Source organism: Rhea pennata, chromosome 1, assembly GCF_028389875.1.
Source record: "Rhea pennata isolate bPtePen1 chromosome 1, bPtePen1.pri, whole genome shotgun sequence".
NCBI lineage: Eukaryota > Metazoa > Chordata > Aves > Rheiformes > Rheidae > Rhea > Rhea pennata.
In genome coordinates this window covers 199,239,231-199,254,400 of record NC_084663.1, presented here as the reverse complement: position 1 = coordinate 199,254,400, position 15,170 = coordinate 199,239,231, and the positions used below count along the sequence as shown (strand labels likewise).

General features: G+C 37.6%; 1 protein-coding gene across 1 annotated transcript in view; it reads right to left on the bottom strand.

Annotated features, from left to right (window-relative positions):
- ALKBH8 (alkB homolog 8, tRNA methyltransferase) overlaps nt 1–11,878 on the bottom strand; it is a 44,528-nt gene extending 32,650 nt beyond the window's left edge. The window contains exons 1-6 of the mRNA XM_062577494.1: nt 11,735–11,878; nt 8,753–8,993; nt 7,405–7,536; nt 6,424–6,519; nt 4,961–5,065; nt 2,602–2,672 (exon numbers count right to left, since the gene is read on the bottom strand). Of these exons, the coding sequence (XP_062433478.1) occupies nt 2,602–2,672; nt 4,961–5,065; nt 6,424–6,519; nt 7,405–7,536; nt 8,753–8,993; nt 11,735–11,869 (780 nt within the window). The 5' untranslated portion in view covers nt 11,870–11,878. The remainder of the gene's footprint in view (nt 1–2,601; nt 2,673–4,960; nt 5,066–6,423; nt 6,520–7,404; nt 7,537–8,752; nt 8,994–11,734) is intronic.
- Nucleotides 11,879–15,170: the final 3,292 nt, after the last annotated feature.

Below are 15,170 nucleotides of genomic sequence, written 5' to 3'. Positions count from 1 at the left end.
TTATTTCTTTATGGCACTTTTTATTTAAATATGAGCATCTATTCAGGAGAATAAAGAAAAGACAAGATATAATGACTGTTCATAAAATTTTTTATAACGTTCTACTCTAATTTATTCAGGTGAAGATATTAAGTCACATTAAAGGGAAAAGGATAGAGAGAACAAGAGACAGACAAAGTTTGCCACTGGATATGCAACCACAACAATATATTTTCAGTGCATAAGTTATGTATGTAGAAAACTGTGATGGGAATAAAATTGCTAACTTGCATATTACTGCAGCAGACATTTACATCTTCATCTGATTTTAAAATGTAAGTATACAAATATATATTTAAGACATCATTAAAAGTTGTGAAGATACCAGAAAGAAAAGCCATTAAATAATGCAGCGTTTTGTGGCCTACTGGCCTGTTTTACTACATGTGTATTTTGACTGTCTGCGTCTGAAAAGTGCATTAACGATCCACTAGGAAAAGGCACTGAAACTTGGGAGCTACCTAACAGACTGTGACCAATGCCTATGTCTGAAATATCTAGAAATGGCCCAAGTCTGACTGTTTTCCTGACTGAAATATATACGTCCCAATTTTTAACAGCATCATAATGCTCCAGGCAGTCCACTTCTTGGAAGGATTTGTATTTCTCAGGTGATTAAAATCACTCTGCCTTTGGCCAGCTGTTTCAGACCATCACAAAGGTGTGCTATAATATAATCATGTAGAAATGCACTACCTATAGTGCCTCACTGATGAAGTAACAGAGGCTCTGTGCCAGAGTCGGCCTTTTAATTGAAATGAAAGGGGTAGGCAGCCTGGGGCCTGAAATCTAGGTAGAAAAGGATGTGAAATTATGGTAGCACTAATACGGTTTTTATAAAGAAAACTTATAACATTTTTTTAAAACTTACAAGGTCAATTTAGTAACAGCTTACGCTGAACTTACTGCTGCTGTGCTACTTTGAAAATTAAATGCATGCATTAATTAAAATTAAATGCATGCACTAGAAAATTAAAACTTCTAAAGGATAAACTGTACCCAAGATCAATTAGAGCCTTTGTCCTACAGTCCCATGAAACTCCATGAAAGAAATGGAAGTTCATTCAGCTAGTGCTCATGTGCACTAACACGGAGGCGTTGACACTGTTCAAGATATTACTGCAGTCAAACAGAGCAGAACACACTATCTCAGAAACACAGCTGGGCATGAGGAAGTAACTCCTAGATGGGGTGATTCCAAAACACAGCTAAACCCACACGTTCTTACTCTTTTGTAGACTCCTTTGGGAATGTCGCTGCGGTTAGGTGAACATGATCTGGCTCAGAGGACTGCATGGCAGCACTGGCACCTTCCTTTCAAGCAACCACAAACATAGAGGTGCCACTGCTGAACATGTAAATGAGAAAGCTATTATTCCTTAGACTCACCCCAGTCTCAGGAGTTCCACAGTGAATAAACAACCTGCAAACAGGAAAGAGGAAGTCTACAATTCAAAGAAGTCTAGTGGTCTGAATACCTAGCCATGCTTCTCTCTCTACCTAGAACAGTAAGACAAACCCAGACCAACCACCAAAGCTGCTGTTTTATAACAAGAGAGCCCTGACCATCAGTATACAAGTGTGTATGCATATGGAGTTGTACCTGTATCCTCTGCACGCCAGTGCCAGAACAAACAAACAGCAGATTAGATCATTCTCACAGTTCACAGCTTGTGGATGTAAAAATTCAAAAGTCAAACTTTTATTATCCATTGCTATAACCTTCTGTTGTTAGCTTTCTTAAGTCTTCTAGTTATCTAGCATCAGGTGAATGCATGTATCAGCAACCCTGATGCAAAAGCACAAGACAGCTCCATTGCTTGCTTTCATTGCTCTCTAAGTGTAGAATATGAGCACTTTCAGGAAAAAAAAGTAGAAAGATGGGAAGGCCAAGTATCAAAGACTTGCTACAGTAGTGTGTATGGCAGAGAAAGTTAATGTTAGATCTGTAAAGCAGGAGTAGGCACAGATGCAGTAGATGAATCTAAATAGAAAGAGTAGACTAATTAGAGGAGTAAGAGGTAGCGGTCATGGGCTCTACTCTCTGCCCTACTCTTTTGCTGTTCTTCCATTTCCCTTCTCACTCTTTGACTGAATTACCGGCTGGTTGGAAGCTCATGTAGGCTTCAGACTTCAACTGGACCCTCCACAGGTAAAATCTACAAGAGCCTACTGTACTGAATGTAAATATTGGGGCAGGCTTAGGCAAACCAGAGGGAACAAAGGATAACACAAGAGAAAATGGAATTGGAAACAGAGTGATGTTCTTCCAAATACGAATACAAAATGAAAAGAAGTCAATGAAGAACTGGATGCTAGGATTTCAAAAACAGGATTATTCCAGTATCAGTGGTATCACTGGCAAATTTTTCATCAACATTTCATTGCAGTTGCTTATTTACTTAGCATTATCACATTACCTTACATGCCTGATATTGAACTCAGATTTCAGACACCATGGAAAAGCAAATTAAAATATATTAAATTAACATATTACACAACATAAAAATGCAAGTTCACAGTAAAGCATCACCAAAATATATATACAGACATTATATTTACCTCAGCTCCTAAACTGAGAGAGATTATTTCATCCTCAAAAGCAGAATGTGTATCAATATGAGGAGGAATTCCTGTGTAAAAAATGCCAGAAAAGTCATTATAATAATATAGTAATATCTCTTTGCAAGCTCTACTTCTACAGATTTTCACATAGAAAAACAGAAAATGTTTGAATGAATGAAACTGTTCAGAGCTGCCTTCTGAAAGAATTCAGAACCAGACCATGGTTCTGAATATCATGCCCAAATTAGATGTACAGTTAACCCAAGGATCCTCTATAATCAGTGGAGAGAAATAAGCATATTTAGAAACCAGACTGTTTTCTAAATATTTTATCATGTTTTTCTGGTTTCTAAATATTTTCCTTTGGCACCCAAAAACCTCATTCACCCTCTGAAGATTCCTAATGCTCTCCTTGATAGAGGGCTCTTAAGACAACTATGCTCTTTTCTGGGGTACCTTAGAACCAACAGTTTCGCTAAATGATTTTGGGCCTTAGTTCACTTATGACTATGTATTTTTCTCTCAATCTCTTCCCAGAGCAGGGGACAACCCAAATGTTCTTTGTATTGCTAAACAAATGTCTCTGCTAAGTGTCTCACCTTCAGAATGAGGACTCTTTCACTATTAACAAAATATAGGCACTAAGAGGGTCAAACTCTGCCTCTGCTTTGTATGTCCCAGGAGAACTCCACACACCAAAACTAGGCTAACCCCTGGGCAGTACCTCTGTTGGGGTATGAGTAACTATGTATATCTGAGAACTTCCAAATGGACAGTAAAGTTCTCTTTTCTTTTGAATCAGCCAACCAGAAAGGCACTGCTATACCTGGAGGCACTGCCACAGAATTTACCACTAAGTGCTGAAATAGTACTCTGCAAGCCACTGCAAAAATGACAGTACATGGTAGGAAGCAGTCACCAGCCATGGAGCAAGGTCTGCAGACAGCTCAGGAGAACTGCAACTACATCGTCCTTTGACAACCTAACAGGCCCAAACAGATAAAGAATAACGCCTATTTGATCCAAATAAAAACATTTTTTCTGCTTATTAAAAAAATCTGCCCACATTCATTTTGGACACTATCAAATTTTCCAATATTTTTCCTAACAGTGTCAAGGAGTTGTAAAAAGCCTCCTTATTATATGCCAGATTTCACCCTTAGACATAGATATTCTATGCTCCATTAGTTTCAGTGAGATCAACACAAATGTTTTATAAGGCTAATGTATAGTTTGGAAGAAAACTGACCAGACTTGAAAACTGACCCGAAGGTCACATATCAGTGTTTCCTTATAACTCTGCTTTAATATAAAGCGTAAATTCTGCCTTCATATGCATGTTGAAAGCAGCTACATGAAGTCATCAGTCACTTTTAAAACCTTAGATTTAATATCCTGTGACAGAACCTGACTTATAAAACAGACAGTAAGGGTATTAATCTGACTGTACTCTATGCTCATTTGTGTCCTAGCAATCTGAACTTAAGAAAGGGTATTTTGCTTTGTGTTTTTTTATTTTATTTTTTTAAGTACTCTTTCTACTCCTGATAGAAATCTACAGCTCTAACTAATCTCCTCAGATGTTCCAGCCAGCAGTACGTGACTATCAGTTTAACAGACTGTCAGATACATAAACAAATGGGATCAGGTTTTCAGACCTCTGTTTGGCAGACTCTGAATTAACTGTCAGGCATTAATTCTGAAAGGAAAGTTGTTGTCCTTTCTTCCTAAGGACAAACTAGATATTCCCTAGAGAAGGGAAGCCAGATACTTAGCCTTGCTGACTGACCTTAGCAAAAAGCATGATTTATTCCCTAGAGGTGTGGTTAGAAGCAAATTTCTCTTCAGATGTGTTCAGTTTAGAAAAGATTGCTGAAATAGAGTAATTTCTTATCCCTCAGATAAAAAAATCACTGCTTGCATCACACTTAAGAGCCCATGTATCACAAATACTGACATTATATAACACATACTAACAGCAAGAGCTGTTTCTTGGAGACTGCATTTACAGCACAGGAAGCAGGAGAGTTGGAAAAAGTAAGTGAGAAATGCACTTAGGTGCAAAATCAAACATGACTATTTCTTTCCGCATCCTTTTATGTTTCAGTTCTTTGCTATGGCTCGGGACCCTGGAACTCCATCTATTTCTATAACAATGGTATCAAAACCGTACAAGTTCAGAAGACAGTATGAAGACATTACTGTCCATTTACCAAAGCATCTCTGGTCACAAAGATAACATATTAAGCAAATGCTGAAATCCTGTCCCTGCACCAGGACCCACTCAGATGCCATTCTCTTCTGAATTTCAGTTGAGGTGAGGAGCTCAGACTTTTTAAAGGACAAATATACTTACCTTGTCCAGGTTCATATTGATTTATGGTCAGTTGATCAGGTTTATGTTTGATATATCCCTGCTTCAAGCACTTCTCCAAGAATTGGTTGCAAATTTCAGGAAGACCTAGTTTTAGAAGCAAAACTGTCAGCAAGACAGCTTCTTACACTTTTTATTTAAAATAAATAAAATATTTGGACAAAATACATAGAAACAGCCTCATAAGTACGTGAGGTCATCTTTAATAAAGATCACTCTGCATTTGCTGTAACACAAGCATCAAAACTGTGTGCCTGATCTGCACAGTATCTTACAACTAGAAAGACCATTCACGCAAGCACTCCACATTCACGAGCAGACTAGACCAACTGTTTGCAAATGCAAACTGCATTATCTCTGCATATAAAAGCTTATCAAATCAGATGCAAAATTTCCACCAAGCACAAAAATATTGGAGTTGCAGTCAAGAAGAAAAATTATGCAGAAAGTCAGAAGCTGTGTTAAGATCTCTCTAAAAATTTTATCCCTTAAAAATCTGTTACTGAATTAGATGCTGGATTAAATATTTCCAAATAAATCAACAGAAGTTAAACCTTCTGTTTTTAAAATCAGGAATGAAAGTTATGGTCCTGCACTGAATCTTTAGTTTGCTATTATACCTGACGACTTAACTGTAAAACTATGTCAAATGTATCACCCACAAACATGTTAAGAACAACCTCTTCATGAATCTATTGATTTTTATTTTTTAGTTTTCCCTCAGTGAAGTGTTTTCCCTAGTTATGTTCCCCTCACACACAAAATATTCCAGCTGTGCGATCAGAAAATAGCTCAAATATCAATGCTCTGACGATTATATACAGCTTCACTGTTAGAACTCCAGTGCAACCAGAACTCATTTGTTGGAAGCTACATCCACCATTGTACATATGCATCACCTGAAATACTTAAATATAAGTTTTATTGGAATTCAATCCCCTATTTTACTATTTTTAAATCTAAGACTATAAGATGACTCACTTGCATTCCTCCGACTCAGAGCTCTCAACTCCAAATGAGTTATTCAAACCTTTTCAAACCGCTTTCAATTCAAAGGAATTTTTGTATGTGTGTGTGCATCCAGTAAGCTTCAAGTTAATGCATAAATATGCACAGCCATGTATGTCACAATGCCCCTACAAACTCATGTAATTTTTAACATGTAATTGCTTTATGAAACAAAACTAAAAAAGAATGACAGTTACAACCCCAAAAGCAGTATTTGACTGGACTTCAAAAAAGTATAGCAACCCCCAGCAAGTGATTAAAAACAGGCTTCAAACACACACACACACACAAATGGATCCCATTCTGAAGCACTATTTAGTATAGCAATCCAGTGAAGGGTCTCCTTTCATTAAAATCTCACATTCATACCTTAGTGAGACTAAAACCTTTATAAATATTGGTGTAAAATAAATATTATTTAATAGGAAAGCTCTCACCTCCACGTAAAGGTTTATGTTTATCAACATTGTTGTTATCATAACAAAACTCATATCCAAAATGTTTTACTCTTCTATGTTTTAAAGTCTTCTGGGCTGTGAAAGCACAAAAGTTTAAAGTAAGATTAGACTACAAAAAACAGTTCAGGCAATTTGCTGCTTTTCTATTCCGTCCCACCTCTGTTAAACCCAAACACTCTAATCAATCACTAAAGCAACATGTGACCTTTGTTCTTGATGGCACACACTTCTTTTGCAAGTACAAAGGTAACAAGGCATCAAGCCATCACATCCACTACAGTTTGAAGTCAAACTTGCCTTTGTTTTTGTACACACAAAAAGTAGAGAAGTGCCAGTTTTACCGACCCACATCTAATCCATCTTTATTCTTGCCATGACCTCTGGACTAGCATTTGATTGTTATCTTGAGTATACAGCAGGATCCTTCAGTTTCACTAGAGTTACATGTTAACTGAGGTCAATATAACCCTTTGTATTGTTCAAAGGAATAGAATTTATATAGGAACTTTTTAGTTAATTCCAAGAACAATTCATTTTATTACTGAATTTAACTCCACAGGGCTCAAGTGAAAGCACGAAAGCATCTGGAAAATGTATTTCACTGACTTCTTTTTGGTTTAACAGAAGACAGCTCCTAAGTAGGACAACAGATTACAACCTTACAACCTTCACAGAACAAAGTCTTGTAGCTGGAATGAACTGTGTAAAAAAGACTGCAGTTGTCTGTGGATGGAGGAATCTTATTCAAGTAAACCTGTTTCAGGATATCACTTTACATCACTTGCCCCTGGTAGTTTATTACTTACATTGGATTTAAAAATTGGGTCTTTCTAAAAACAAATACACAACAATTTTAAACAACACATTTTCCAACAAGTAGACTTCCTGTAAACTGAAAAAAACAGAAAATAGCAGCATGAAAATATTTTTAAAGGTCTGGATTTGTATGGTTTTTCTCACCATTTTGAGTATCTTCATCTTCTATCCAGTCAATACTTTCCAACATCCTCTTTTCTTCCTCAGGAGAAATAACCTTTTCAACCACTGTTAGGCCTGGAGGCAAGCTTGTAGGTACAGCATTCTTCCAAAAAACTGGGGTGTACAGAAAAAAAAAATATTGTCACTGTTTAGGGAAAATAAATCATGCATTCCCCATAGGGGGGAATGCTATAGGAATACTTACAGAAATACAGTACAGCTGTAAGAGTATTTACTTTAATGATGCAACATACAGCCTTGACTGGTTGCTGATTTGGTGAATGAATGATCCCCTTTTGACATGATGAAACAGGATAAAGCCCAAATTCTGCATCATGCAAAACACTTTCTAAGTTTTACTGCATAAAACCAGTAAGACTCCATGCTTCCCATATGCAAAACTGTCCGTTTTTCTGTCAAAATAATGATTAAGAATTTTCCAATCATTTCAGAAGAGATTATACCAGCATTTCAGTTTAACTTTCATTTAACTTACAGCTAAAATTTACACTTTAGCTTTAGTGATTCACCTCTGATTGTAGCTGTCAAGCAAAGAGTACCACTGAAATGCTAATGTTCCAATTACCACTAACAGGGGAAAAAATGCTTTGCTATTTTCTATTATTTCTTGTATTTGATGCCTAGAGAAGCAACTTGTAATCAAATATGGAGGACCATAATGCTGAACAGAATCAATCTGAACAGAAAATGGTTGGTGACACAGAGGCCTTCAGCTAGCTGTCCTAACTTTCTTTTTTTAATTAAAAATATCTATTCACTGACAGAATGTACAGACCAACTCTTTTCACTAGACACTATACAAACTCACAGGAAGAGGTACATAGGAAAAGGATCGCTGTTCTAAATAGCTTACAGTCAGTTACAACAGAGAGGTTGAAGAGAGGGAAAAAAAAAGGCAGAAATCTCATTGCAACTATTTTCCCTCTCTGAGGATGAGAATGAGATCAGAAGGCCAAGATCACAGAAGTAGTCCAGTAGACTATCCTAAGATCTCCTGAATCCCAATTTAGCTCCTTAAACTCAAAACTTTCATATGTAGCACTGAATGGTGTGGAAACTACCTAAGTGACCACGTCTCTCCTTGTGCCTCTAAGTTTAAGGGATTCCAAATTAGAGCATCAAATACAAGGAGAAAAAGAGAGATCTTCTGTGAGAAGGAGGATCTTTTTGTGAGATATTTTAGATTCTGGCTTTAATTTTCTGTCTCTACTTAAAAAGATCAGTGGGTTTTTAGCTATATTTACAGTCTAAGAAGCAAAAGCAAAGGGAAGCAGTATTCAGTAATTTTTACAGGTGAGTAAAACAATACCTTTTTCCACAAAGTTAATATACAGAACAATATTTTGGCCAAAGTCCTCCAGTGTAACTTCTTTTCCATTGAGGGCATCAAAGGCTTTCTTGGCTTCTTCTGTTGTCCCGTATTTCACAAATGAATATGGTTTATTCGGTGGCATTAAGAGTGTTTCCACCAATCCATATTCTTCTACTATTCTGAACAGTTGCTGTCTACTCATCCCATTACCTAGACCAGCGTTGGCAACAACCAAGCTCTAATTAAAGAGGAATAAAAGAAAAAGGGGAATTAGTGATCACTGTTGATTGAGCTGAAATAAATACTCTAACAACATGGGAGCTCTATAACAAAAAATAAAGCAAGCCCATGAATACTCTTCTATGTATACCACACAAAATATTTATATTTCAATAAGCCTGATATCTCAGGCTAGACCATAGGTAACCTATTTTTGCCGAGCACACATTCCGGCACAACGGCTTTCAATCTCTAGCAGAGCTATAGCCTCAATTCTTGCACATAGTTGCAAGACCATTCAAGCTTGGAACTGGCATGCATGTGTCCTCAGATGTACTGCAGACAGTGACACTGGCAGGAATCATTTTGGAGTCCTCTAAAAAGGAATTTTTCTGAAGACTTGTTACTACTAACAAAAACAAACAGAAAAATTTTCCAAAACTATAATTCTCTTTTTTGGCTAAGAAAGGATTTCTCATCTTTGCCAAGGAGTCTTTCTAAGCACAGAGATTGGTATTCCCAGTCCCATTCCATGTCCCTTGTATATCTGGAAGCAGCCTCTATAAACAGTGCATCCAGCTCTGCTTTAGCACTCTTATCTGAAAATTCTCCCTTTTGTTTTCTATACAAGAGGGATCTGTGTCCCATTCTTAGTTAACACAGATTGCTTTGAGTACAAGGCATAATTGCTTAATTTTAGGCTTTTATAGTGATTTATGACCAGAATTTTCTGTGACAGTTTGTAAGGACCACTGCTGGTTTCCTATGTATTAGGAGAAATATAAAAAATAGATTTTTAAAGGACTACTATTTAAGAAACATCCTTTGCAAAAATCATAGTCCTTTTCTAAATAAAATTAGAAAGTTCTTCTGACATGTGAATAGCCATGTGCCACAACTAGATGTTCAGTCCAACCATCGTGGATAGAGAAGTCCCATTTTAAAGGCACTTGAGGATGCAGTCTTGAAGTTTTGATTGAGCTTTGGTGACTCTACACAGCTAGCAACAATTTACTCAGATTGCCTCCATATAACACATTTCCAGAAAGCTTTCAGACAATCTTTCCTTAAAGTCTATAAGTGTTCTGTGACCTTTTCCTGAAAGCAGCTGGTAAAGTGTTCAATTACTTCAAATGATAGCATTTCACTTCTCTAAAAGACAGAAAATTAGGTTTAAAATTGAAGAGAAGAATTTAATAAAGAAAAAGATGACAGTAATTTTTTTAAAACAGTAAGCATACCTGAGTTACTGCTGAGATTGTCTGTTGTGGTGGCTCTGTTAACACTTACTTTTTAGCGTAGCATCAGGCTGTCCATTACTGATCAGATTTTTCAAATATAATCACATTAATGAGTACTGTTATTAATACAAATTCTAGAACGTTACTAGTGGTAGGCCCATCATGTAGGGGAAATGAGAAGACTCAAACAAGTGCTCACATTGACTATAGACACTTCATCTACACAGACCCTGACTATAAAACAGCAGCACATGTAGCAATTGATCACACTCTTGTGACTGAATAATGTTATTACAACCAGATCCCGTGCACTAAGCCTATAAGGATTTTCTAGAGTCTGTCATCTATGAGGAGCTTGTTGGACTCCAGAAGTATTAATTCAGGTAGATTACATGGATAATTTGGTATCTGGGACAATGTCAAGAGAAATAAATCCTGGATCACAGATCCGTTTGCAAGCAATACTAGAGGAGGAGGAAAAAAAAAACCCAAAGAGCTTACAATATATACAAAATTGCTGGTTCATTCTACTGTATGCTCACATGATATGGAATCTCAGTGAAGGCAAAGCCCAATTTTGTTAGGAAAAAGTATAAAGATTTAATACATTTCTGTATTTTAATGGGAAGAATTTGCAAGATCAAGATGAACAGAGTAAATGATACAGTACTAGAATATGTTTCAAGCCAACTTAGCATCTCCCTAAAGCTCACACAAAGAAGTCAAACTCTCTAACATCCTTCCTCCCTTCCTTTGCTCCTAGCCGCAAGTTCCTGCCACTTACCTTTTGCTAACACAAGTCAGTATTCACCAGGTACCCCTCTGATCTGCTGCAACTCTCTACCATGACAGAAAACTAGCAGATCAAAAAAACAGGTAGTTTTCTGTTAGGTTAGAGAATAAAACAGATTATAAAAAAATTTCATTGAATGCTCTAATGAAGACAAAGAATTGCCCTCTCTTGTCACCTTTTATGCAAGGGAAGAGAATGTTTACAGGGGAAGAGAATGTTCTCCCCTTCCTGACAGCTGCAAGTCAGTCAATCAGTTCCACTCCCACAGAATCACAGCCTAAATCAATTTAGGTAAGAAAACAGTATAGGAAAGATTCTAAGATAGACGTGTTTTTAACAGGGTGTGTAGAAGAAACAGACTGTATTTGATGAAAAAGGTATACAGGAAAAAGATACAAAGCTAAAGCCATAGAAAAGAAATCACAGGCACAAAGAGAAGAAAAGTCTATCTACTTCAGCAGGGTAACATTCTCCATGCTTCATCATCCTTCCCAACCCAAACTATTGTTTCAGACTAAAAAGCCTCATCCAAAGATCAGCAAAGTCTCTCCATAGACATTAGCAGCTGAAATATGGTTCTGCTTTGGAATCAAAGAAGTACAGCCAATCCTCAGTTTTAAGCAGGGCTTTCTAGAGAAGAACTGCATTTCAGAAAAAAGTGACACAGGTTAGGACACAGAAAAGCAACATTTTCACACACTCATAAAAATCCGAGCTACAAATCACCTGTGTGGCATGGGAGACACACTCAATGCTCTCATGTCTCATCAATGTGTGCTGAGCTCTGACCTGTTTCCTCAATACCTTCTTCTTCATCTTAGGAACTTTCAAGTGGTCTTGTTTGGTTTCATCAACTTCCATGTTAGTGATCTGAGAACCAGAAGCAATAAATACATAGTAAGTTTCCTGTTAGAAAAATTAAGTACCTCAGCCTGCTCTAGCAGACTGCACTGCTACAGTCTCCCTGTTCTATAGGTCATCTTTAGAGTAGCAATAGGACTTTTGTTAATTCCAGATTTTATGAGTATTTGGGGCTGACAAAAATGAATCTGCACATTACTGTCCTCTTCAGTCAATATCACAGTTCTCCCCATCTTAGAAGTTTTGTTACTAAATTTTAAGAGCTTTCCTCCCCAAGACTTTATAAAGATGCTAGATTTTGTTTTCCACATTTTTCTCATCCCCACTTCACTCTTCAAATCACAAAACCACTACATACATCCATTTGTAGTTTTTACCCTGCCTGCCTCTCCTGTTTTCATTAAGTAATTTTACTTAATGAAAATTTTAAGTAATCCTCCTTATACAGTGTCTCCAGAGCAGAGTAAGGGGAAAAGTGTGTGTGGAACTGCCATGACACATGCATCATCTTAGCTTCTAAGTTATTCAATGCTTCACCTAATGCTTGAGTTGAATTGTTCCTATTTGGGCTCTTATTTCAGACTTGCCACTTTCAAATGAATGAGACAACAGTTTGGCACCCCAGGTGGGACTTGCCAGAAGGCCTTGGCCAGATCATCTTGCCATTCCCGACAACGGATTTGATCGGATTGAGCTCCAGCTCGCACCGACCTGCTGATCGGGGAGTCCTCTGACCTCCCTCTGAAGTCAGGACAACAAAAGACTCAAAGGTGCAATGCCAACCAGAGATATTATTTATTACTTAAATATACCAACTGCTCCACCCGTCTGTCATCTGTTTGCATATCTTCAGGCTTGCAAGACTGGTCCCCAATACCTAAACTGCAGACACAACCACTACAACAGAACAATCTATCACCGAAAAACAGTAAAGTAAAATGAATCATGTCTTTGCTCTATCTGATGCAATTTTGCGCTGAATGCCTTAGCAAATATTTGATTAAAAAATGAAAATATGTTAGTAAAATTATTTTAAAAAAAGATTAAAGAGCTGAATAGGAGCTGTAATTATATATTCTCTGTGGCTGCTGCAGTGTTACCATCGTCAAAATGCACAATTATCTATAGTGCTGAAAATCTGTAAGGGGAACCAGAATGAAAATCGTAGCCAGTAGAAGATACTAATCCTCCGAAAACAAGCAGAATAAATGCTGCTGAAGAGAATCTAGTCTTTTGCCCATCTTTAACATCTGTCGTTACTTTTTCCTACTCATGCTTTTCTCCTCACAAACTCCATTTTACAGCAGTCTCGAATTAAAACACTTGTCAAAGAAAATGAATTGACAAAACAGGGTAACAATGTTTTCTGGCAAACCTGGCAAGCTATCAGCAAGTAAGTGCCAACAACTCTATCCTGAAAATGTTTCAGATATCCACTGTCAGGTTTGAGACATTGCATGAGCAGCTTAACTGCTTGAACTCTGACCTCTTGGCCACACATTACTCAATTTTTGCACAGATCCTGACCACATGAAACTTGTATTTACTAAATAAACCAGAAAAACTACTTACTTGACACCAAGATTCATCTTACCACCACTAGACTGTTGCCAGTTCCTACAGCCACTTTTTCAAAGTTAACTTGAGCATAACCACACTGACATGCAGTGTAAGCACAGTGTATGTAAAGTAAATTTCACTAGCAACCAATCTCTAACAGTGCACTGTTTCAGAAAAAGGAAAGGTTTCTACTAAAATAATTCATTTATATGACTTCAGGAACATGAAGCATAAATGCAGAAAAGCTCGATGGGGTTATCCAGCACATGCTCCTTCCTGTAAGATTATTTTTCATTACGCATTTATTAGCGATTGTCTCCTATCTTCCTTCGGATACTGCTCCAGGACAGAGCTCACTAAGGGCTTTTGCTTATTTTCTATTCGTATTTTCTGCCTTCCTATCCCGAACCTTGTGGTACTTTCTTAACTAATCGTCTTCCCTTCTTGATTGCAAACACATCAGCAATCCACAGTTCATTCCTTGACAAAACCACACTTGTCTCTGAAGACAACACATTCAAAATACTTTTCCTACTCAAGGTTCTTCATTTAATCTTCAACCAGGGTTAAACACACACAACACCACTCTCCTTAACACTCATCAGTCAAATAACAATAGAGAAATCTCCAACTGGCTCAGACAAAAAGCACAGTGAATTTATATTTCACTTGGGAAAGAAAGCACAGAGAAAAACAAAAACTTAAAACGCTGGTTCACCTTGCTCATAAACAGCTAAAAGAATATTCTGAGACATCAGATGTGCAGGGTGTGTGGAGGGGAAGTTGCTGGGTTTGGCTTGTTTTGAGAGAGACTTCAAACTACGCAATTTACTGCTGGAGCTATTGGTTACCAGCATGTAGTACCGCAGCATCTCATGGGAAAAATGTGTGTGTAGGGGGGGTCTTTGTCTTTGCCAAGAAAAGAAACAAAAGATAAATGCAAGTAAAGGTATCTGGAAAAAAGGCTCTCACGAAAAGAGGCATCTGTTTACAGCAAGGCTCCCCTAAACATATCTAACAGGCTAACCCATGCCAGAAGGGTCCCTCTGATTTGCAGTCTTGCTCAGCAAGCTCATACATGAGCAAGCTGTCCAAGAAATAGATTGGCTCCTAAGGGCTTGGTTCTCCCAGCTATCTTTGCCATACTAAGGTGAACAGAGGCAGGATATAGAGGCTGCCATGTCTCGCCCATGCAGATCTTATCTTCTCCTTGAGGGAATAAGCAGTCTCAAATCACTTCACAGGAAGCGTAAGAGAGAGAAATCTTTGATTTTGGTGAGACAAGGGCACAGAGAGAAAAAAAAAATACAGTAATGCATAGGATGACTTCACTCTTTGGAACCATGCAAATCTGTTTCAGAAAGAGAAGTGTGGAGACTATACACAGACTGCTGTCAGCCTCTCCAGAACAGGCCCAGCCAGAAGACAAGGATATCCAGGTGAAAGGTCTTTTACAGAGTGTCTACAGTCCAGCACACTGGGTGAGTGCACCTGATCTCAGAGAAAAGCAGCTCTAGGTTTAAACAGGGCTCAGAAAGTAAGCCTCTCAAACTCTCACATTTTCTAAGCAAAAGTCAGGAAGTAGTGGCCCAATACTTACAAACTAGCACAGGAACAGAAGTGGAAATACTACTTTCCACCTTTTAATTACCTTTGAATTAACCAATATGGTAAGGGAGAAATGAGGTCTGACTCAGCTGTCTAAAGCAATATATTTGAAGTCAGTGGAAAAGCTCTATCC